General features: G+C 41.4%; 1 protein-coding gene across 1 annotated transcript in view; it reads right to left on the bottom strand.

The window, feature by feature from the left end:
- PIK3CA (phosphatidylinositol-4,5-bisphosphate 3-kinase catalytic subunit alpha) overlaps positions 1-25504 on the bottom strand; it is a 369462-nt gene that overhangs the window by 312294 nt on the left and 31664 nt on the right. The window contains exons 2-4 of the mRNA XM_053710159.1: positions 14072-14310; positions 13361-13778; positions 224-433 (exon numbers count right to left, since the gene is read on the bottom strand). Coding sequence (XP_053566134.1) covers positions 224-433; positions 13361-13712 — 562 coding nt within the window. The 5' untranslated portion in view covers positions 13713-13778; positions 14072-14310. The remainder of the gene's footprint in view (positions 1-223; positions 434-13360; positions 13779-14071; positions 14311-25504) is intronic.

Genomic DNA, 25504 nt, shown 5'->3' with positions numbered 1-25504 from the left:
AATTTGTTTTAAAAAGGTTTAGACTTTGCTGATATGCCATTCTATATCAACACAACAAAAATGACTTGCAATTAAAAAGTGCAGCAAGTAAGATGTTAATTGGTTTTGAAGAACTGCCCATAAATTTGCGGAGAACAAATAAATGGATTCCAAACAAATATAAATTAATTTGCAAAATTAAGCTATCCCAACCTATCAATGAAAGTTTACAGAATTGTCTTACCTTTGTCTAGCTTGCTTTCTATGTGCTTGGGAAGTTCTGACGATGATTCTACATTAGGCGGATAGACATAAAGAGCTCTGCTAATTGGACCATTAGCATCACGAAGTTCTACAGCATCTTTACACACATTAAGAATATTTTTCCGGAAGTCCTGCACCTCGGGGTCTTTTACCATATCAAATTCACACACTGGCATGCCAATAGCAAAACCTTTTAAGAAAACAAAACAGAACATTTGGTTGTTTTTTTATTTTATTTTTTCAAACATGGAAATTTCATATAATTCTGAATATTTTACAATGAACAGAATACTGAACTGCAAAGAAAGCAAAAAAATAAAAAAAAAGTTAAACTTCCATGATTCAGATAGAGCACACAATTTTAAACAACTTAACAATTCACTTCCATTATCTAAATGTGCACAATCTTTTTATACACACACATTTGAGACACCAACTGAGCATGTGCAAGATTCACAGGATATACATATATGCATTTTGTGATTGGCCGATGGCCGTCACATGATGCAGTGGAAAGGAAAACGTAAATAAATGACATTTGTCAGAAAAAAATCTATTGCTCATTTGAAATTCAAACTAAGTGCTTTTGTATTGTCTCTTTATTATGAATATATTGATTATACTACGCTACTGTGTTAAGTGGTCCTTTAATGAAGCTCTTGCAATCAATACGTTAGAAAAGACCTTCCAAATCCAGAATGAGAAGGAATTTGTGTTCTTAAACACAGAGAACCGAGATCAGAAATTCATAGCAAGTGTCCTAGTTTGTTGCATCTCATGACAATAAAGGAGTCATAACCTTTACAATTTACTGGCCTGTTTGTGCACCACATTAATGATTCCCTTACAATATTTATGATTGGATTTATGTGAATGTTGCTGATTGACAGGATACAAGTCTGAATTGACACATCTGATCATAACATCTGATGCACACTGTAAAGGTTTACAAATCAAGGAACAGGCCTAAGCAGTTTTTGATAAAACGTACACGTTTTATTATCCTATTTAAAAAGATATTAAGCCCAAAATATTTTTTTTCATGATTCAGAGAGAGTGTACAATTAAAAAAAACTATTTACATCTATTAACATATCTACTTTCCCCATGTTATCCTTTGTGCAAACACTGCTGGCATCTAGTCCTCAAAAGCATTCTTGCAAAAGTGATACCATATCGTTTTTACAGACATGTGCACGCAACCTAAATAAGCAATCTTTTCAACACAGCTGGACTGGAGATACAAAGCAGCACTGAAAAAATTGGAAGACCAGCCCTATTTTTCATTGAGTCTGTAGAATGCATACACCCCATTTTTCTCAAGGGGAATACTGGGGTACACCTCCCACAATATTTTTTTCAGAATTACATTATATTAGTTTGTAATAAAAAAAAAAGCCTGATTGTTGTTATATAGGTGCCCTACAATCCAATTTCAACAAAGACTCAATTTAAAGGGACATTCCAACCAATATTGGAATTTACATGGATGCACTTCAGTTTTGAATAGCAGCATTTTTGTAATATACATGTATTAGCAAAAATGCTTCTAATAAAAGCTATAGCTGCTGTAAAAGTGTATTTAAGTATGCACTAGGGTTGCACCGATACCGATACTAGCATCGGTGCCGATACCAAGTATTTGCACGAGTACTTGTACTCATGCAAATGCACCGATACCTCCACTTCCTACCCATACGCTATCTTGTGGAGTTTTTTTCAAACTGCAAGTTCCCATTTAATTTTAAGCTGTAGTGGAGACTCAACTAAAAATGGTTCACTTCTGTTCGCCAATACAAATTGATGTTGTATTGTATTATTGTAAGAGAAATCACTGTACCTCGTTCAGACAAAACCCTGAAGTACTGGGCAGATAATAAACTGAGATTTCCAGCTCTGGCTAAAATGGCCCAAAATTATCTGTTTGCCCCATGCAGTAGTGCTGAAAGTGAAAGACTGTTCAGCTTAGCATCAAACAACATTACTGATAGCAGAAACAGACGTATAGCTGAACATACAGAGATGCTTCTGTTCCTTAAAAAGAACTTGCCACTAACTTTTGAAAAATTATTATAATTGCTAGATTGCCTGTTATACTGCTAGTTCTTATCTTGCACAATTATGCTCAAAACATACTGTACTCTGAGGAACATCCTTAGCTTATATAATTGCAGGAAGAGTGTTCATAGGAAAAATTAAGTTAATTCCTATGAACACACATCTTACAATAATAGGACTAGATTTAGATTACATTTGATATATAAGCTTTACCAATGCTCTGTTCACATTTCCAACTCAATAGACTTTAATGGAGTTGGACATGCAATGAGAGCATTGGTAAAGCTTACCAGTCAAATGTAAGCTAGCCCATAGTGCACTGGTATATTTTTTACTGTATTGCACTTTTGGTTGGTTGTGATATTACATTTGTTATTTATTGTTGTTATGAATATATTTTTATGTAATATTTTTATTTATAAACCTGTTCTGTGAAATTTCTACGAGTTTTTAAAACTTTGTGACAACAAGCAAATAAAACTGTTTTATTATTTCATAATGTCTTGAGTTACAGTTCTTCATAATTATAAAGAAGCTATCTTAACTCATTAGTCGGTATTGTGCTTGGGACACTGTCACATAACTTAAAAAAGTATCGGTAATTGGTATCGGCGAGTATTTAAAAAAAAAACAGAATTTATGCTTACCTGATAAATTACTTTCTCCAACGGTGTGTCCGGTCCACAGTGTCATCCATTACTTGTGGGATATTCTCCTCCCCCACAGGGAAAGGCAAGGAGAGCACACAGCAAGAGCTGTCCATATAGTGCCTCCCAGGCTCCGCCCCCCCCAGTCATTCGACCGACGGTTAGGAGAAAAAAAGGAGAAACTATAGTGTGCCGTGGTGACTGTAGTGTATAGAGAAAGAAATTCTTCAAACCTGATTAAAAAACCAGGGCGGGCCGTGGACCGGACACACCGTTGGAGAAAGTAATTTATCAGGTAAGCATAAATTCTGTTTTCTCCAACATTGGTGTGTCCGGTCCACGGTGTCATCCATTACTTGTGGGAACCAATACCAAAGCTTTAGGACACGGATGAAGGGAGGGAGCAAATCAGGTTACCTAAACAGAAGGCACCACGGCTTGCAAAACCTTTCTCCCAAAAATAGCCTCCGAAGAAGCAAAAGTATCAAATTTGTAGAATTTGGACAAAGTGTGCAGAGAAGACCAGGTTGCTGCCTTACATATCTGATGAACAGAAGCCTCGTTCTTGAAGGCCCATGTGGAAGCCACAGCCCTAGTAGAGTGAGCTGTGATTCGTTCAGGAGGCTGCCGTCTGGCAGTCTCATAAGCCAATCGTATGATGCTTTTCAGCCAAAAGGAAAGAGAGGTAGCAGTAGATTTTTTGACCTCTCCTCTTGCCAGAATAAACTACAAACAGAGAAGACGTTTGTCTGAAATCCTTTGTTGCTTCTAAATAGAACTTTAAAGCACGGACTACATCTAAATTGTGTAACAAGCGTTCCTTCTTTGAAACTGGATTCGGACACAAAGAAGGCACAACTATTTCCTGGTTAATATTCTTGTTGGAAACAACCTTTGGAAGGAAACCAGGTTTAGTACGCAAAACAACCTTATCTGAATGGAACACCAGATAGGGCGGATTACACTGCAGAGCAGATAATGCAGAAACTCTTCTAGCAGAAGAATAGCAACCAAAAACAGAACTTTCCAAGATAACAACTTGATATCTATGGAATGTAAGGGTTCAAACGGAACCCCTTGAAGAACTGAAAGAACCAAATTTAGACTCCAGGGAGGAGTCAAGGGTCTGTAAACAGGCTTGATCCTGACCAAAGCCTGAACAAAAGCTTGAACATCTGGCACAGCTGCCAGTCGTTTGTGTAACAAGACAGATAAAGCAGAAATCTGTCCTTTTAGAGAACTCGCTGATAATCCCTTATCCAAACCTTCTTGGAGAAAGGAAAGGATCCTAGGAATTTTAATCTTACTCCATGAGAATCCCTTGGATTCACACCAACAGATATATCTTTTCCATATTTTATGGTAATCTTTCTAGTCACAGGTTTTCTGGCTTGTACCAGAGTATCTATCACAGAATCCGAAAACCCACGCTTAGACAAAATCAAGCGTTCAATTTCCAAGCAGTCAGCTGGAGAGAAACTAGATTTGGATGTTCGAATAGACCTTGTACTAGAAGATCCTGTCTCAAAGGTAGCTTCCATGGTGGAGCCGATGACATATTCACCAGGTCTGCATACCAAGTCCTGCGTGGCCACGCAGGAGCTATCAAAATAACCGAGGCCTTCTCCTGTTTGATCCTGGCTACCAGCCTGGGAATGAGAAGGAACGGTGGAAACGCATAAGCTAGGTTGAAAGTCCAAGGCGCCACTAATGCATCCACTAGAGTCGCCTTGGGATCCCTGGATCTGGACCCGTAGCAAGGAACCTTGAAGTTCTGACGAGACGCCATCAGATCCATGTCTGGAATGCCCCATAATTGGGTCAACTGGGCAAACACCTCCGGGTGGAGTTCCCACTCCCCCGGATGAAAGGTCTGACGACTCAGATAATCCGCCTCCCAGTTTTCCACTCCTGGGATGTGGATCGCAGACAGGTGGTAGGAGTGATCCTCCGCCCATTTGATGATCTTGGTCACCTCTCTCATCGCCAGGGAACTCCTTGTTCCCCCCTGATGGTTGAAGTAAGCAACAGTCGTCATGTTGTCTGATTGGAATCTTATGAATCTGGCCTTTGCTAGTTGAGGCCAAGCCCAGAGAGCATTGAATATCGCTCTCAGTTCCAGGATGTTTATCGGGAGAAGAGACTATTCCCGAGACCATAGACCCTGAGCTTTCAGGGAATCCCAAACCGCGCCCTAGCCTAATAGACTGGCGTCGGTCGTGACAATGACCCACTCTGGTCTGCGGAAGCTCATTCCCTGGGACAGGTGATCCTGAGTCAGCCACCAACGGAGTGAGTCTCTGGTCTTCTGATCTACTTGAATCACTGGAGACAAGTCTGTATAGTCCCCATTCCACTGTTTGAGCATGCACAGTTGTAATGGTCTTAGATGAATTCGCGCAAAAGGAACTATGTCCATTGCTGCAACCATCAACCCTACTACTTCCATGCACTGAGCTATGGAAGGCCGTAGAACAGAGTGAAGAACTTGACAAGCGTTTAGAAGCTTTGACTCTCTGACATCTGTCAGGAAAATCTTAATTTCTAAAGAATCTATTATTGTTCCCAAGAAAGGGACTCTTGTTGACGGAGACAGGGAACATTTTTCTATGTTCACCTACCACCCGTGAGATCTGAGAAAGGCTAGAACAATGTGTGAGCCTTTGTCTTTGAAAGAGACGACGCTTGAATTAGGATGTCGTCCAAGTAAGGTGCCACTGCAATGCCCCTGGGTCTTAGAACCGCTAGAAGGGACCCGAGCACCTTTGTGAAAATCCTTGGAGCAGTGGCTAGTCCGAATGGGAGAGCCACAATAGGTAATGTTTGTCCAGAAAGGCGAACCTTAGGAACTGATGATGATCTTTGTGGATAGGAATATGCAGATACGCATCCTCTAGATCCACGGTAGTCATAAATTGACCCTCCTGGATTGTAGGTAAAATCGTTCGAATAGTTTCCATTTTGAACGATGGCACTCTGAGAAATTTGTTTAGAATTTTTAAATCCAGAATTGGTCTGAAAGTTCCCTTTTTTTTTTTTTTTTTGGGAACTACAAACAGATTTGAGTAAAACCCCTGACCTTGTTCCACAGTTGGAACTGGGAGTATCACTCCCATCTTTAACAGGTCTTCTACACAATGTAAGAATGCCTGTCTCTTTACTTGGTTTGAAGATAAGTGAGACATGTGGAACCTTCCCCTTGGGGGTAGTTCCTTGAATTCTAGAAGATAACCCTGAGAGACAATTTCTAGTGCCCAGGGATCCTGAACATCTCTTGCCCAAGCCTGAGCAAAGAGAGAGAGTCTGCCCCATACTAGATCCGGTTCCGGATCGGGGGCTACCTCTTCATGCTGTCTTGGTAGCAGCAGCAGGTTTCTTGGCCTGTTTACCCTTGTTCCAGCCTTGCATTGATTTCCAAGCTGGTTTAGTCTGGGAAGCGTTACCCTCTTGTCTAGAGGCTGCCGAGTTGGAAGCCGGTCCGTTCCTGAAATTGCGAAAGGAACGAAAATTGGACTTATTCTTGAAAGGTTTATCTTGTGGGAGGGCATGGCCCTTTCCCCCAGTGATGACTGAAATAATCTCTTTCAATTCTGGCCCAAAAGGGGTCTTACCTTTGAAAGGGGTATTAAGCAATTTTGTCTTGGAAGATACATCCGCCGACCAAGACTTTAGCCAGAGCGCTCTGCGTGCCACAATTGTAAACCCTGAATTTTTTGCCGCTAACCTCGCTAACTGCAAAGCGGCGTCTAAAATAAAGGAATTAGCTAACCTAAGTGCGTAAATTCTGTCCATGACTAACTCATACGGAGTCTCCCTACTGAGCGACTTTTCCAGTTCCTCGAACCAGAACCACGCCGCTGCAGTGACAGGAATAATGCACGAAATAGGTTGAAGGAGGTAACCTTGCTGTACAAAAATCTTTTTAAGCAAATCCTCCAATTTTTTATCCATAGGATCTTTGAAAGCACAATTGTCCTCAATAGGAATGGTCGTGCGCTTGGCTAGAGTAGAAAACTCCCCCTCGACCTTAGGGACTGTTTGCCATGTGTCCTTCCTGGGGTCGACCATAGGGAACAATTTCTTAAATATAGGAGAAGGGACAAAAGGTATGCCTGGCTTCTCCAACTCCTTATTCACTATGTCCGCCACCCGTTTAGGTATCGGAAAAGCATCAGGGTGCACCGGGACCTCAAGGAACTGTCCATCTTGCACAATTTTTCTGGGTTGACCAGATTGTCACAATCATCCAGAGTAGATAGTACCTCCTTAAGTAATGCGCGGAGATGCTCTAATTTAAATTTAAATGTCACAACATCAGGTTCTGCCTGCTGAGAAATTCTTCCTGTATCAGAAATTTCCCCATCTGACAAACCCTCCCTCACTGCCACTTCAGATTGGTGTGAGGGTATGACCGAAAAATTATCATCAGCGCCCTCCTGCTCTACAGTGTTTAAAACAGAGCAATCGCGCTTTCTCTGAAATGCTGGCATTTTGGATAAAATATTAGCTATGAAGTTATCCATTACTGCCGTCAATTACTGCATAGTAACAAGCATTGGCGCGCTAGAAGTACTAGGGGTCGCCTGCGCGGGCATAACTGGTATAGACACAGAAGGAGATGATGTAGAACTATGTCTACTTCCTTCATCTGAGGAATCATCCTGGGCAACTTTACAATTTGTGACAGTTCTGTCCTTACTTTGTTTGGACGCAATGGCACAATTATCACACTATATTTGAATGGGGAACCACATTGCTACCATACATACAGAACATGATCTATCTGAAGGTACAGACATGTTAAATAGGCTTAAACTGGTTAATAAAGCACAAAAACCGTTTTAAAACAAAACCGTTACTGTCTCTTTAAATGTTAAACAGGGCACACTTTATTACTGAATATGTGAAAAACTATGAAGGAATTATCCAATCTTTACCAAATTTTCACCACAGTGTCTTAATACATTCAAAGTATTACACCCCAATTTTCAAGCTGTTAACCCTTAAAATGTGGAAACCGGAGCCTTTTTTAATTTTAACCCCCTTACAGTCCCAGCCACAGCCTTTGCTGCGACTTCACCAATCCCAGGGGGGTATATGATACCAAATGAAGCCTTCTAGGAACGTTTTTAGTGGATTCCAGACCCTCACACATGCAGCTGCATGTATTGAACTCAAAATTAACTGCACAGTAATGGCGCGAAAATGAGGCTCTGCCTACTACAGAGAAAGGCCCTTCCTGACTGGGAAGGTGTCTTAACAAGTGCCTGGTGCTAAAAACTTTCCCCAATGTTATAAAAGTGTGAAATACAACTTCAAACTGCATATAATACTTAAATAAAGCAATCGATTTAGCCCCTAAAAGTGTCTACCAGTTTTATAGCCCATATTAAGCCCTTTATTCTGTTTGAGACTAAGAAAATGGCTTACTGGTCCCCATGAGGGGAAATGACAGCCTTCCAGCATTACACAGTCTTGTTAGAAATATGGCTAGTCATACCTTAAGCAGAAGAGCCTGCTAACTGTTTCCCCCAACTGAAGTTATCTCATCTCAACAGTCCTAGGTGGAAACAGCAATCGATTTTAGTTACTGTCTGCTAAAATCATCTTCCTCTCACAAACAGAAATCTTCATCCCTTTCTGTTTCAGAGTAAATAGTACATACCAGCACTATTTTAAAATAAACTCTTGATAGAAGAATAAAAAACTACAACTAAACACCACAAACTCCTCACCATCCCCGAGGAGATGCTACTTGTTCAGAGCGGCAAGGAGAATGACTGGGGGGGCGGAGCCTGGGAGGCACTATATGGACAGCTCTTGCTGTGTGCTCTCCTTGCCTTTCCCTGTGGGGGAGGAGAATATCCCACAAGTAATGGATGACACCGTGGACCGGACACACCAATGTTGGAGAAAAAGTATTGGTACTTGTACTCAGTCTTAAAAAAATGGTATCGGTGCAACCCTAGTATGCACCGTGCACCAGCATTTTAAACAAAGCACTTGTTCAGAAAGCCTATGGTGCTTGTACCATCTGGTAATGACTAAATTTGTTAATTCCTGACATGATACAAGCCCCACTGGTGATCTGAGCAGCTGCAGTATTTAAAGTGCTAGTGCGCTGAGAATATCTAGCTATGCTTCACATGCAAAGAAAAATATTAACACTAAAACAGTGATCACTTTTACTAGAAGCATTTTTGCCAATGCATGCATATTCAAAGATGTAATTAATCTATGTGCATTTATATTTAAACCGGGAATGTCCCTTTAAATGGACAGTCTACTCTAGTCAAAATTAAACTTTCATGATTCAGATAGGGCATGCAATTTTAAACAACTTTCCAATTTACTTCTATTATCTAATTTGCTCAATTCTTTATATATCCTTTGTTGAAGAAATAGCAATGCACATGTGTGAGCAAATCACACAAGGCCTCTAGGTGCAGCAACCAATCAGCAGCTACTGAGCATATCTAGATATGATTTTCAGCAAGTTATATCAAGAGAATGACGCAAATTAGATAATAGAAGTAAATTAGAAAGTTGTTTAAAATGACATGCTCTTTCTAAATCATGAAAGAAAAAAAATTGGCTTTCATGTCCCTTTAAGTGTGAAAATGATTCTCCATGGCAACGATCTGGAGAAGACATTCAAAACAGTGTGTCACTCTGTCTAACAGGTTGACTTGACTAGAAATAAAACTTAAAATTAAATACTTTTATTACATATAGTTCAGAGCGGAAAAGAGAAATCATACAGATGCATCACTTAAACCAGCAGCACCACCCCCTTAAATTGTATCTGGCCAGCCCCATCTGCTGCAGCCCACCAGGAAATTTCCTGGTAGGCCAATCTAAAGAATACAATGAGATCTAGGTCCATTTCACAATAGAAGTAAAATGTACGATTCCGGCTCGTCTGACTATTCGCTTTGGCTCCTGACTCGGCTCGTCTGACTACCAGTTCTGGTTTTGATTCCTGGCTCGTTATTTGACTTGTGGACTTTTTATTATTTTTTGCTATTAATAAAGGTGTGATTATTTGCACCATCAGGATTCATGGCCCTTGCGTAATGTCAGGGTGCCAGGAATCAGACTGAGACAAGAAGTGCAAAAATAATGACACCTTTATTAATAGTAAAAAATAATAAAAAGTCCACAAGTCAAATAAGCCAGGAATCAAAACCAGAACTGGTAGTCAGACGAGCCGAGTCAGGAGCCAAAGTGAATAGTCAGACGAGCCGGAATCGGGAACAAGGAGAACAGCAGAGTCAGGAACAAGCCAGGGATCAGGAACCAGGAGGGACGTCAGACAGCCAGGTAATACACAGGAGCTCTCACAAACAGGTCTGAGACAACGCAAGGGCATAGCATACTAAACAGAGGCCCTTTAAATAATAAGTGATGACATCACAATTCTGAGACTGCATCCTGTCTCACACGGATGATGTACACCAGTCTGGCCATAAAAGGAAGTGCAGGAAATGAGCAGCATCACACAGTATGCACCAGAGTCAGGAAGAGAGGTGAGTAAAATTCCTGCCAGCAGCACATGGCAAACAGATCAGGGAAAAAACAAAAAGATAAAAATGATCAAACACCCCCAATCTCCCTGCTAAACGTAGACATAAAAATATACGCCAAGATATTAGCCAATAGAATCAATAAGTTCCTCCCCGCCTTGATCCACCCAGATCAAGTGGGGTTCGTCCCAGGCAGGGAGGCACGAGACAACACGCTAAAGGTATTACAGCTAGTAACCCACGCCCAGCAACAACAAACGCCCCTGATACTAGTCTCGACGGACACCGAAAAGGCATTTGATCGAGTGCACTGGCCTTTCCTGGCAGCAGTCCTCACCAAAATGAAATTTAGCACAACCCTCATAAACCAAATATTCGCACTATACAGAAACCCCACAGCAAGAGTAAAAGTCAATGGCCTACTATCCAACAGATTTCATATCAGGAATGGTACCAGACAGGGGTGCCCCCTCTCGCCACTCCTTTTTGCCATATCAATAGAAGCACTAGCGCAGAGGATCAGGGAAGACGCACAGATTCAAGGAATAGACACCAGATCATGCACACATAAACTGGCCCTATATGCGGACGATGTCCTAATGACTCTGTCCAATGCAGACACTTCCCTCTCAAGAGCCCTAGCCATTTTTGAAGAATATGGGCAGTATTCCAATTTCCACTTAAATGTAACAAAATCAGAAATATTGAACATAACATATCATACAGGGGAATTGGAAAGGATACTACAAAATTGCAGCTTGCAGCGATGCCAGGACAAAATGAGATACCTGGGGATATATCTATCTCCGGACCCACAAATTATCTTCCCAGAAAATTATAAAACCCTGGAAAGCACATTGATAGCAGACCTTTCCAGCTGGAAAAATAAGTCAATTTCATGGATAGGCAGGATCAATGTAGTGAAAATGAATGTGGTCCCTAGACTACTATATTTACTCCAAACAACACCAATCCCTCTACCGGTGAACTTCCTACAAAAAATACAAAGTATTCTAGAGCAATACATTTGGGGAGGGATCAGGCCAAGAGTAGCAAGGAAAACACTGTACCTACCGAGAGACAGGGGAGGGCTAGGGGTCCCAAACATCCAAACTTACAAACAGGCAATCACGTTGCACAGACTGCTGGACTGGAGCTCTAATGACCCCAATAAAAAATGGGTTCAATTGGACTGTGACATAATGGAAACAAAAAACGCAGGCCTGGGAGCCTGGACTGCGGACAAAGACAGACATATAGCGACGACAATATACCCCTTACTGGTAGACTTCTATACGACCTGGGACAAGATAACCCGTACTATGCCAAACATATCCACAGTATGCTCTCCATTAACACCCATACATCAGAACCCCGCGGTCCCATGGAACCGCCCAGAGAAGAAAATAACCTGCCAGACACCTATCAGAGAATGCACTTTATTGGTACTGACTGACGGGGGCAAACTCAAACCTCACCTAGACATAACAGAAGAACAACCTGACCTACTCATGAGCTGGTATTCACACGCCCAATTGAACCATTACCTCATGACACACAAACAAACAATGCCTCACGAGGCAACTCACCACATTCGAAAGCTTATGCGTGAAAAACACACCAACAGCGCACGCAATCTCCTTGATATACAAAATCCTTCTCACAGACGACACGCAAGCTCTACCTACTTATACAGCTGCTTGGGAGAAAGAGCTGCACACAGAAATAGAACCCAAGGAGTGGCAAATAGCCTTTCAAACAACTAAAACTGCCTCTATATCCACAAAAGTACAGGAATCTAGTTATAAATTTATGGCAAGATGGTATCTTACCCCCAGTAGATTGCAACGTATATATAAGCAAGCCTCAGGCAAATGCTGGAGAGAATGTGGGGAACCGGGCACACTAACACATATTTGGTGAGACTGCACTAGACTGGATGACTTTTGGGTGGGAGTCCTCCACCACATGGAGATAGTCCTGGGAACCCCCATACAGAATAGCCCAAAAACGTTGTTGTACATATCACTACCTAAAATGGCCAGCAGGGCAGGGAGGGCACTAATGCTGGTCATGTTGAATAGGGCTAAACTACTGATACCAAAGCATTGGAAATCACGAGTAGTCCCCACGGTAGACGAATGGCGCAATCAGGTAGATTCCCTGCTACACCTAGAGAGATATCATCACATGACACAGGGCACTATAGACACACACGAAATGATGTTAGCACAGTGGAGGCAACACAGACAATAAACAGCACTAGAAGATGTACTTAATACCGGCACACACTGACCCTAATCCGATTGGACAACACTAACACGAGATAAAGCACACAGATGACATGGTAATTTATCTCACGCAGATATCAGATATTTGTTGGCCTCCCCCCTTGTGATGATATCCAGTGTATGTACTAATGAGACCCGCAGTAAGCCATAGGTGTCACACACCTTAAAATGAAGGACTTTACTTGTTGACTGGTACTTGAAATCGGCTTTGCATTCACAGACTTTTCCCATATGAACAGCAATGCATAACCAACCCAGGCACTGGCAAAGTCGCAAAGGAAGGGATGTAGACATGTGTACTACTCGAGGATGTTCATTGATCACACTCATGGAATATACAATTGGTAAAATTGAAAAAGTTTGTAAAAATTGTTTAAGCTTTAATCTCATGGAATGTTAAATTTGAAAAACTGAAAAAGTTTGTAAATTTGTTTGCACTTAAATCTCATGGAATGTAAAACTGGAAAAATTTGAAAAAGTTTGTAACACTTGTTGGCACTTCAATAAAGATCATTTATATAAAAAATGATCAAACACCAAGTATTCACATGCATTATGTATAGAATAAAATAGATTTGGACAAAATAATGCTTACCAATTTCTCTGTTAAGAATTTTCTCTTCCCTGTTACCCACAGGTTCAATGACTTTGAGAAATGGTTGAAATAGCCGAAGGTCACAGAGGCGGCGTGTTTCATCAAAGAATTCTTCTCTTTCTGCCTCTTGTGTAACACTCACAAAAATGTATGAGGACTCATCTTGTAATAAGTGATGAAGAGGGTATTTCCTGGCCTCTTTAAACAACTCATGCTTGATATTGACAAGCGTAGCCTCACGTAGGCATTCTAATACCACAAGCATTCCATTTGGTAATAAACATTCCACTAGTATTCTGGGGGGCATCAAATGGATGCCCCATAGTTCACCTGATGAAGGTCTTGGAGGCATTATTGCCAAAGTCTAGTGGTGCTTAAAGTGTCTTTATAAGGGATGCATTTATCTTGAGTAAGAAACCTGCAATGAAGTAGAGAGAAAAAATATATATTATTTTCATAGGTATACAAAAATGTATCAGTGTGTAGTGTTTGGGCATTTCTATTTACTCAAATATAGCATCAAGTACAGCAAAATGAAATGTTAAAATAAATAAATATGACAGAGAGGCATCACCCTCTGTAAAGAGCACAAAGTGGTGGTTTAAGGCTAAAGCAGTTTCCCCCCCCCTACACTTTGCACTGCCAAGTGCCTTGAAAAATATGCTGCAGCTGTATAACCCCAGTGCACTACCGCCGGCCATGTAAACTTACCATGACAAACTTTGCTCACTGCCTCTGCCACTATCTCTCCTGCTGAATATTGTATCATTCACAAGCTGGTGACAAGAGTGAGGTGCTATTGACGTCATTTCTTTGCTCTTATTAAGGTCATGCTCCTTGTAATAATGTTGCCCAGACAATATATTCTTTGAAAATTTTACAGCCAGGATTCCTTACTTTCTATCTTCCAAACCTTCATCCCTTGTCCCCTCTGTTTTTAATATCTCACACTACCATAAAACAAAAAGACATTTATTGTAATAATCTAGAAGCATAACTCAATGAGAACTGTTTTAGCAAGTTATAGGATATTGTTTGTGGTCTGTACAAGTGCCAACATTGTATAATAATTTACCTGTGTTAGTGCAAAGAAAGATATACAGGAACCTACCAGCTTTCTGTCCTCTACATCTCCTTCAAAACAAAGCTGCTGCTTGAAGAGAAAAACTGATACTATAATAAATGTGCATGGTTGCTATTTAGTTTTAAAAAGAAGCAATTTTGCAATATACTTCCAATCGGAAAAATGCTTATAGTAAAAGTTATTACTGTTATTCAGCAGCATACACAAATATGCTGTGAGCGCATTCTCAGTCAGCAGTTGCTTGTATGAAACAAATTAAAGGGACAGCCTAGTCCAAAACAAAACTTTCATTATTCAGATAGGGCATGTCATTTTAAAAATTTTCCAATTTACTTCTAATTTGGCTTCGTTCTCTTGGTATTCTTAGTTGAAAGCTAAATCTAGGAGGTTAATATGCTAATTTCTAAGCCCTTGAAGGCCGCCTCTTAGCTCAGGGAATTTTGACAGTTTTTCACCACTAGAGGGTGTTAGTTCATGTGTTTCATATAGATAACACTGTGCTCACGCATGTAGAGTTCCTAGGAGCCAGCACTGATTGGCTAAAATGCAAGTCTGTTAACCCCTTAAAGACAGAGGACGTACCAGGTACGTCATAGAAAAAACTTCCCTTAATGATAGTTGACGTACCTGGTACGTCCTCTGTTGTCTAAAGTGCTGGAAGCGATCTAGATCGCTTCCAGCTGCTTACAAGGTATTGTAGTGATGCCTCAATATTGAGGCATCACTACAATCCCCCATTTTACATACCGATGCAGAAAGGGGCACCCTGTGGCCCCACCTGCATCGGCTATGTATGTTTTACCATTAGTTGCCTGGTTGGGTGCTGCATTTATGTAATATGTCACCTTATTATTGCAAGTAATACCCGATCTCTCTTCATTTCTGTTTTCTGACAGTCCGGCGGTTGCGGCAGGGTGGGACGGGGGTGCGGGTGCGCGCGCGTGCACGCAAAATTTACATCGATCTAGATGCAGTGGCGTCTTTGTTCTTTAATAAGGGATCTGGGAGGGGGAGGGTTGAATATTATTTAGGGGGGCCAGCTACACTACAGCAAACATATATTTTATATTAAAAAACTTAAAAAAAAACTATTTTGGGGGGCAAATTGGGTACTAGCAGACAGCTGCCAGTACCCAAGATGGCGGCATATAGACAGAGGGGGAGGGTTAGAAAGATGTAAGGGGGGATCAGGGAGGTTGTGGGGTAAGGGGGGATCTATCACTGCAGACTTTATGCCAAAAAAATAAAAAAAAATAAAAAAAATATTTTTATTTCAGTACTGGCAGACTTTCTGCCAGTACTTAAGATGGCGGTGACAATTGTGAGGTGGGGAGGGAAGAGAGCTGTTTGAGGGGGGTCAGGGGGGGATCAGGGGGTGGGATGTGTCAGGTGGGAGGCTGATCTCTACACTAAAGCTAAAAATTAACCCCACAAGCTACCTAATTAACCCCTTAACTGCTGGGCATATTACAAGTGTGGTGCGCAGCAGTATTTAACGGCCTTATTATTACCAAAAAGCAACACCAAAGCCATATATGTCTGCTATTTCTGAACAAAGGGGATCCCAGAGAAGCATTTACAACCATTTGTGCCATAATTGCACAAGCTGTTTGTAAATAATTTCAGTGAGAAACCTAAAATTGTGAAAAAACAGAATTTATGCTTACCTGATAAATTACTTTCTCCAACGGTGTGTCCGGTCCACGGCGTCATCCTTACTTGTGGGATATTCTCTTCCCCAACAGGAAATGGCAAAGAGCCCAGCAAAGCTGGTCACATGATCCCTCCTAGGCTCCGCCTTCCCCAGTCATTCGACCGACGTAAAGGAGGAATATGCATAGGAGAAATCATATGATACCGTGGTGACTGTAGTTAGAGAAAATAATTCATCAGACCTGATTAAAAAACCAGGGCGGGCCGTGGACCGGACACACCGTTGGAGAAAGTAATTTATCAGGTAAGCATAAATTCTGTTTTCTCCAACATAGGTGTGTCCGGTCCACGGCGTCATCCTTACTTGTGGGAACCAATACCAAAGCTTTAGGACACGGATGATGGGAGGGAGCAAATCAGGTCACCTAGATGGAAGGCACCACGGCTTGCAAAACCTTTCTCCCAAAAATAGCCTCAGAAGAAGCAAAAGTATCAAATTTGTAAAATTTTGTAAAAGTGTGCAGTGAAGACCAAGTCGCTGCCTTACATATCTGATCAACAGAAGCCTCGTTCTTGAAGGCCCATGTGGAAGCCACAGCCCTAGTGGAGTGAGCCGTGATTCTTTCAGGAGGCTGCCGTCCGGCAGTCTCATAAGCCAATCGGATGATGCTTTTAAGCCAAAAAGAGAGAGAGGTAGAAGTAGCTTTTTGACCTCTCCTTTTACCAGAATAAACAACAAACAAGGAAGATGTTTGTCTGAAATCCTTTGTAGCCTCTAAATAGAATTTTAGAGCACGAACTACATCCAAATTGTGCAACAAACGTTCCTTCTTTGAAACTGGATTCGGACACAAAGAAGGCACAACTATCTCCTGGTTAATATTCTTGTTAGAAACAACTTTCGGAAGAAAACCAGGTTTAGTACGCAAAACCACCTTATCTGCATGGAACACCAGATAAGGAGAAGAACACTGCAGAGCAGATAACTCTGAAACTCTTCTAGCAGAAGAAATTGCAACCAAAAACAAAACTTTCCAAGATAATAACTTAATATCTACGGAATGTAAGGGTTCAAACGGAACCCCTTGAAGAACTGAAAGAACTAAATTGAGACTCCAAGGAGGAGTCAAAGGTTTGTAAACAGGCTTGATTCTAACCAGAGCCTGAACAAAAGCTTGAACATCTGGCACAGCCGCCAGCTTTTTGTGAAGTAAAACAGATAAAGCAGAAATCTGTCCCTTCAAAGAACTTGCAGATAATCCTTTCTCCAAACCCTCTTGTAGAAAGGATAGAATTTTAGGAATTTTTACCCTGTTCCATGGGAATCCTTTCGATTCGCACCAACAGATATATTTCTTCCATACTTTATGGTAAATTTTTCTAGTTACAGGCTTTCTAGCCTGAATAAGAGTATCAATGACAGAATCTGAGAACCCACGCTTTGATAAAATCAAGCGTTCAATCTCCAAGCAGTCAGTTGGAGTGAGGCCAGATTCGGATGTTCGAACGGACCTTGAACAAGAAGGTCCCGTCTCAAAGGTAGCTTCCATGGTGGAGCCGATGACATATTCACCAGGTCTGCATACCAAGTTCTGCGTGGCCACGCAGGAGCTATCAAGATCACCGAAGCCCTCTCCTGATTGATCCTGGCTACCAGCCTGGGAATGAGAGGAAACGGTGGGAATACATAAGCTAGGTTGAAGGTCCAAGGTGCTACTAGTGCATCTACTAGAGTCGCCTTGGGATCCCTGGATCTGGACCCGTAGCAAGGAACCTTGAAGTTCTGACGAGACGCCATCAGATCCATGTCTGGAATGCCCCATAATTGAGTTATGTGGGCAAAGATTTCCGGATGGAGTTCCCACTCCCCCGGATGAAATGTCTGACGACTCAGAAAATCCGCTTCCCAATTTTCCACTCCTGGGATGTGGATTGCAGACAAGTGGCAGGAGTGAATCTCCGCCCATTGAATTACTTTGGTCACTTCTTCCATCGCTAGGGAACTCCTTGTTCCCCCCTGATGGTTGATATATGCAACAGTCGTCATGTTGTCTGATTGAAACCTTATGAATTTGGCCTTTGCTAGTTGAGGCCAAGCCTTGAGAGCATTGAATATCGCTCTCAGTTGCAGAATGTTTATCGGGAGAAGAGATTCTTCCCGAGACCATAGACCCTGAGCTTTCAGGGAGTTCCAGACCGCGCCCCAGCCTACCAGACTGGCGTCGGTCGTGACAATGGCCCACTCTGGTCTGCGGAAGCTCATCCCTTGAGACAGGTTGTCCAGGGTCAGCCACCAACGGAGTGAATCTCTGGTCCTCTGATCTACTTGGATCGTCGGGGACAAGTCTGTATAATCCCCATTCCACTGTCTGAGCATGCACAGTTGTAATGGTCTTAGATGAATCCGCGCAAAAGGAACTATGTCCATTGCCGCAACCATCAAACCTATTACTTCCATGCACTGCGCTATGGAAGGAAGAAGAACAGAATGAAGTACTTGACAAGAGCTTAGAAGTTTTGATTTTCTGGCCTCTGTCAGAAAAATCTTCATTTCTAAGGAGTCTATCCCAAGAAGGGAACTCTTGTTGACGGGAATAGAAAACTTTTTTCTACGTTCACTTTCCACCCGTGAGATCTGAGAAAGGCTAGAACAATGTCCGTATGAGCCTTTGCTTGTGGCAGAGACGACGCTTGAATTAGAATGTCGTCCAAGTAAGGTACTACTGCAATGCCCCTTGGCCTTAGCACCGCTAGAAGGGACCCTAGTACCTTTGTGAAAATTCTTGGAGCAGTGGCTAATCCGAATGGAAGTGCCACAAACTGGTAATGCTTGTCCAGAAAAGCGAATCTTAGGAACCGATGATGTTCCTTGTGGATGGGAATATGTAGATACGCATCCTTTAAATCCACCGTGGTCATGAATTGACCTTCCTGGATGGTAGGAAGAATTGTCCGAATGGTTTCCATTTTGAACGATGGAACCCTGAGAAATTTGTTTAGGATCTTGAGATCCAAAATTGGCCTGAATGTTCCCTCTTTTTTGGGAACTATGAACAGATTGGAGTAAAACCCCATCCCTTGTTCTCCTAATGGAACAGGATGAATCACTCCCATTTTTAACAGGTCTTCTACACAATGTAAGAATGCCTGTCTTTTTATTTGGTCTGAAGACAATTGAGACCTGTGGAACCTTCCCCTTGGGGGTAGTTCCTTGAATTCCAGGAGATAACCTTGAGAAACTATTTCTAGCGCCCAAGGATCCTGAACATCTCTTGCCCAAGCCTGAGCGAAGAGAGAGAGATTGCCCCCCACCAGATCCGGTCCCGGATCGGGGGCCAGCATCTCATGCTGTCTTGGTAGCGGTAGCAGGCTTCTTGGCCTGCTTACCTTTGTTCCAGCCTTGCATAGGTCTCCAGGCTGGCTTGGTTTGAGAAGAATTACCCTCTTGCTTAGAGGATGTAGAGTTTGAGGCTGGTCCGTTTCTGCGAAAGGGACGAAAATTTGTTTTATTTTTAGCCTTAAAAGACCTATCCTGAGGAAGGGCGTGGCCCTTTCCCCCAGTGATGTCTGAAATAATCTCTTTCAAGTCAGGGCCAAACAGCGTTTTCCCCTTGAAAGGGATGTTAAGCAATTTGTTCTTGGAGGACACATCCGCTGACCAAGACTTTAGCCAAAGCGCTCTGCGCGCCACAATAGCAAAACCTGAATTTTTCGCCGCTAATCTAGCTAATTGCAAAGTGGCGTCTAAGGTAAAAGAGTTAGCCAATTTAAGTGCATGAACTCTGTCCATAACCTCCTCATAAGAAGATGCTTTATTGAGCGACTTTTCTAGTTCTTCGAACCAGAAACACGCTGCTGTAGTGACAGGAACAATGCATGCAATTGGTTGTAGAAGGTAACCTTGCTGAACAAACATCTTTTTAAGCAAACCCTCTAATTTTTTATCCATAGGATCTTTGAAAGCACAACTATCTTCTATAGGGATAGTGGTGCGTTTGTTTAGAGTAGAAACCGCCCCCTCGACCTTGGGGACTGTCTGCCATAAGTCCTTCCTGGGGTCGACCATAGGAAACAATTTCTTAAATATAGGGGGAGGGACAAAAGGTATGCCGGGCCTTTCCCATTCTTTATTTACAATGTCCGCCACCCGCTTGGGTATAGGAAAAGCTTCGGGGGGCACCGGGACCTCTAGGAACTTGTCCATCTTACATAATTTCTCTGGAATGACCAAATTGTCACAATCATCCAGAGTAGATAACACCTCCTTAAGCAGAGCGCGGAGATGTTCCAATTTAAATTTGAATGTAATAACGTCAGGTTCAGCTTGTTGAGAAATTTTTCCTGAATCTGAAATTTCTCCCTCAGACAAAACCTCCCTGGCCCCTTCAGACTGGTGTAAGGGCATGACAGAACCATTATCATCAGCGTCCTCATGCTCTTCAGTATCTAAAACAGAGCAGTCACGCTTTCGCTGATAAGTGGGCATTTTGGCTAAAATGTTTTTAATAGAATTATCCATTACAGCCGTTAATTGTTGCATAGTAAGGAGGATTGGCGCACTAGATGCACTAGGGACCTCCTGAGTGGGCAAGACTGGTGTAGACATGGAAGGAGATGATGCAGTACCATGCTTACTCCCCTCACTTAAGGAATCAGTTTGGGCAACATTATTATCAGTGGCATCATTGTCCCTACTTTGTTTGTCACATTCATTACATATATTTAAATGGAGAGGAACCTTGGCTTCCGAACATACAGAACATCGTCTATCTGCTAGTTCAGACATGTTAATAGGCATAAACTTGATAACAATTTAAACACCAAAAAACTCTTAGCCATCTCCGTGGAGATGTTGCCTGTGCAACGGCAAAGAGAATGACTGGGGAAGGCGGAGCCTAGGAGGGATCATGTGACCAGCTTTGCTGGGCTCTTTGCCATTTCCTGTTGGGGAAGAGAATATCCCACATGTAAGGATGACGCCGTGGACCGGACACACCTATGTTGGAGAAATTTAAGGTTTTTTTTTTATTTGATCGTATTTGGCGGTGAAATGGTGGCATGAAATATACCAAAATGGGCCTATATCAATAATTTGGGTTGTCTACTACACTAAAGCTAAAATTAAACCTAAAAGCTCCCTACAAGCTCCCTAATTAACCCCTTCACGGCTGGGCATAATACACGTGTGGTGTGCAGCGGCATTTAGCAGCCTTCTAATTACCAAAAAGCAACGCCAAATCCATATAGGTCTGCTATTTCTGAACAAAGGGGATCCCAGAGAAGTATTTACAACCATTTATGCCATAATTGCACAAGTTGTTTGTAAATAAATTCAGCGAGAAACCTAAAGTTAGTGAAAAAAATTGTGAAAAAGTCAACAATTTTTTTTATTTGATCGCAATTGGCGGTGAAATCATGGCATGAAATATACCAAAATGGGTCTAGATCAATGCTTTGGGATGTCTTCTAAATATAAATATATACATGTCAAGGGATATTCAGGGATTCCTGACAGATATCAGTGTTCCAATGTAACTAGCGCTAATTTTGAAAAAAAGTGGTTTGGAAATTGCAAAGTGCTACTTGTATTTATGGCCCTATAACTTGCAAAAAAAGCAAAGAACATGTAAACATTGGGTATTTCTAAACTTGGGACAAAATTTAGAAACTATTTAGCATGGGTGTTTTTTGGTGGTTGTAGATGTGTAACAGATTTTGGGGGTAAAAGTTAGAATAAGTGTGTTTTTTTCCATTTTTTCCTCATATTTTATCATTTTTTTTTAGTAAATTATAAGATATGATGAAAATAATGGTATCTTTAGAAAGTCCATTTAATGACGAGAAAAATGGTATATAATATGTGTGGGTACAGTAAACGAGTAAGAGGAAAATTACAGCTAAACGCAAACACTGCAGAAATGTAAAAATAGCCATTGTCATTAAGGGTAAGAAAATTGAAAAATAGTCCGGTCATTAAGGGGTTAAAAGAACTGAAATAAGAAGCAGTTTGCAGAGGCTAAGATACAAGATAATCACAGAGTGTATTAAATATAACTGTGTTGGTTATGCAAAACTAGGGAATGGGTAATAAAGGAGATTATCTATCTTTTAAAACACTAAATATTCTGGTGGTGACTGTCCCTTTAAGTAGTCACAGACACAATACACACAACAGCCAGTTCTCTGCATTTGAATGCCACTGAAAAACAGTAATACCTTTTACTAGAAACATTTTTGCTAAAGGAAGTATATTGCAAAAAAAATTATATTTAAAATTGAAACGTACACATGCACAATTCAATGTAGACTTTTCATACCTTTAATAGAAAATCCTAGCTTTTATATTAAGCTCAGATATGTTGGGGCTGCATGATTGCCCCAGGCTTTAGGCTGAACAAGTCTGGTATAGAAAATGTTCACAAGTCTGAAAGCTGCTTCCTCAACGGTCTCCACCCTTGCCAATCCCAGCCTCACTGCTACAATTATTCACTAGAATCTGCCCTCAATACAGATACATATGCCACCCTATAATATTTCACCGACCACCTGGCTAAAATGTTAGCCAATATTAAGCTAAAGTTAGCACAATTTTTATTGCACAAATTATAATTAACCCCTTAATGACAACTGACGTACCAGGTACGTCATGCAAAAACTAACAGTTAATGACAATGGACGTACCTGGTACGTCAGTTGTCTAACAGAGTGCTGGAAGCGATCACAAATGCTTCCAGCAGCTCTGAGGGTATTGCAGTGATGCCTCGATATGGAGGCATCCTGCAATACCACTTTACAAGCCTCTGATGCAGAGAGAGCCACTCTGTGGCCCTCTCTGCACCGGTAGCGATGGTGCCAGTGTCCGGGTGTGAGGGTGCGTGCGCGCGTGCACGATGCAAGTGCGCGTGGGGTGAGTGCGCACGTGAACGTGCATGGTTGCGTGCACGTGCGTGTGCGCGCATTAGCCACACTGACACCAATGAATGAGGGCAGAAAGGGAGAAAAAGATAAACAAAATTTTTAAAATATAAAAGGATCTGGGAGGGGGTGGGGGTATTGTGGGGGGGGGGGGCTGCTACACTACAGAAATAGTTTTTAAGTTAAAAATAAAATAAAAATACTTTTTGGGGGGTTTTTGGGGCCAAACTGGGTACTGGCAGACAGCTGCCAGTACCCAAGATGGCGGTAATTAGGTAGGGGAGAGGGTTAGAGAGCTGGAGGGGGGACCAGGGAGGTTGGGGCTAAGGCAGGGGTCCATCACAGCTAAAATATTTTATTATTTTTATTTAAAAAAAAAAAAAAAAAAAAACTCTTTTATTTAGTACTGGCAGACTTTCAGCCAGTACTTAAGATGGCGGGAACAATTGTGGGGTGGGGGAGGGAAGAGAGCTGTTTGGGAGGGATCAGGGGGTGGGATGTGTCAGGTGGGAGGCTGATCTCTAAAATTAACCCTGCAAGCTCCCTACAAGCTACCTAATTTAACCCCTTCACTGGTGGGCATAATTAACGTGTGGTGCGCAGCAGCATTTAGCGGCCTTCTAATTACCAAAAAGCAACGCCAAAGCCATATAAGTCTGCTATTTCTGAACAAAGGGGATCCCAGAGAAGCTTTTACAACAATTTCTGCCATAATAGCACAAGCTGTTTGTAAATAATTTCAGTGAGAAACCTAAAATTGTGAAAAATGTAAAGTTTTTTTTTTTTATTTCCTCGCATTTGGCGGTGAAATGGTGGCATAAAATATACCAAAATGGGCCTAGATCAATACTTGGGGTTGTCTACTACACTACACTAAAGCTAAAATTAACCCTACAAGCTCCCTAATTAACCCCTTCACTCCTGGGCATAAAACACGTGTGGTGCGCAGCGGCATTTAGCGGCCTTCTAATTACCAAAAAGCAACACAAAAGCCATATAAGTCTGCTATTTCTGAAAAAAGGGGATCCCAGAGAAGCATTTAAAACCATTTGTGCCATAATTGCAGAAGCTGTTTGTAAATAATTTCAGTGGGAAACCTAAAGTTTGTGACAAATTTTGTAAAAAAGTGAACTTTTTTTTTTTTATCGCATTTGGCGGTGAAATGGTGGCATGAAATATACCAAAATGGGCCTAGATCAATACTTTGGGTTGTCTTCTAAAAAAAATATATATACATGTCAAGGGATATTCAGGTATTCCTGACAGGTATCAGGGTTCCAATGTAACTAGCGCTAATTTTGAAAAAAAGTGGTTTGGAAATAGCAAAGTGCTACTTGTATTTATTGCCCCATAAATTGCAAAAAAAGCAAAGAACGTGTAAACATTGGGTAATTCTAAACTCAGGACAAAATTTAGAAACTATTTAGCATGGGTGTTTTTTGGTGATTGTAGATGTGTAACATATTTTGGGGGTCAAAGTTAGAAAAAGTGTGTTTTTTTTTCCATTTTTTCCTCATATTTTATTATTTTTTTTTTAGTAAATTATAAGACATGATGAAAATAATGGTATCTTTAGAAAGTCCATTTAATGGCGAGAAAAACGGTATATAATATGTGTGGGTACAGTAAATGAGTAAGAGGAAAATTACAGCTAAACACAAACACTGCAGAAATGTAAAAATAGCCATTGTCATTAAGGGTAAGAAAATTGAAAAATAGTCCGGTCATTAAGGGGTTAAAAGAACTGAAATAAGAAGCAGTTTGCAGAGGCTAAGATACAAGATAATCACAGAGTGTATTAAATATAACTGTGTTGGTTATGCAGAGCTGCATATAGCTCCTCCCCTCTACGTCACTCCCAGTCATTCGACCAAGGACCAACGAGAAAGGAAAAGCCAAGGGTGAAGTGGTGACTGGAGTATAAATTAAAAAATATTTACCTGCCTTAAAAACAGGGCGGGCCGTGGACTGATCACACTACAGAAGAAAGGAATTTATCAGGTAAGCATAAATTATGTTTTCTTCTGTTAAGTGTGATCAGTCCACGGGTCATCATTACTTCTGGGATACCAATACCAAAGCAAAAGTACACGGATGACGGGAGGGATAGGCAGGCTCTTTATACAGAAGGAACCACTGCCTGAAGAACCTTTCTCCCAAAAATAGCCTCCGATGAAGCAAAAGTGTCAAATTTGTAAAATTTGGAAAAGGTATGAAGCGAAGACCAAGTTGCAGCCTTGCAAATCTGTTCAACAGAGGCCTCATTCTTGAAGGCCCAAGTGGAAGCCACAGCTCTAGTAGAATGAGCTGTAATTCTTTCAGGAGGCTGCTGTCCAGCAGTCTCATAAGCTAAACGAATTATGCTACGAAGCCAAAAAGAAAGAGAGGTAGCGGAAGCTTTTTGACCTCTCCTCTGCCCAGAGTAAATGACAAACAGAGAAGACGTTTGTCGAAATTCCTTAGTTGCCTGTAAGTAAAATTTTTGAGCACGG

Source organism: Bombina bombina, chromosome 4 (assembly GCF_027579735.1).
Source record: "Bombina bombina isolate aBomBom1 chromosome 4, aBomBom1.pri, whole genome shotgun sequence".
NCBI lineage: Eukaryota > Metazoa > Chordata > Amphibia > Anura > Bombinatoridae > Bombina > Bombina bombina.
Note: the sequence above shows the minus strand (reverse complement) of the source record. Positions and strands in the feature narration are given on the sequence as shown.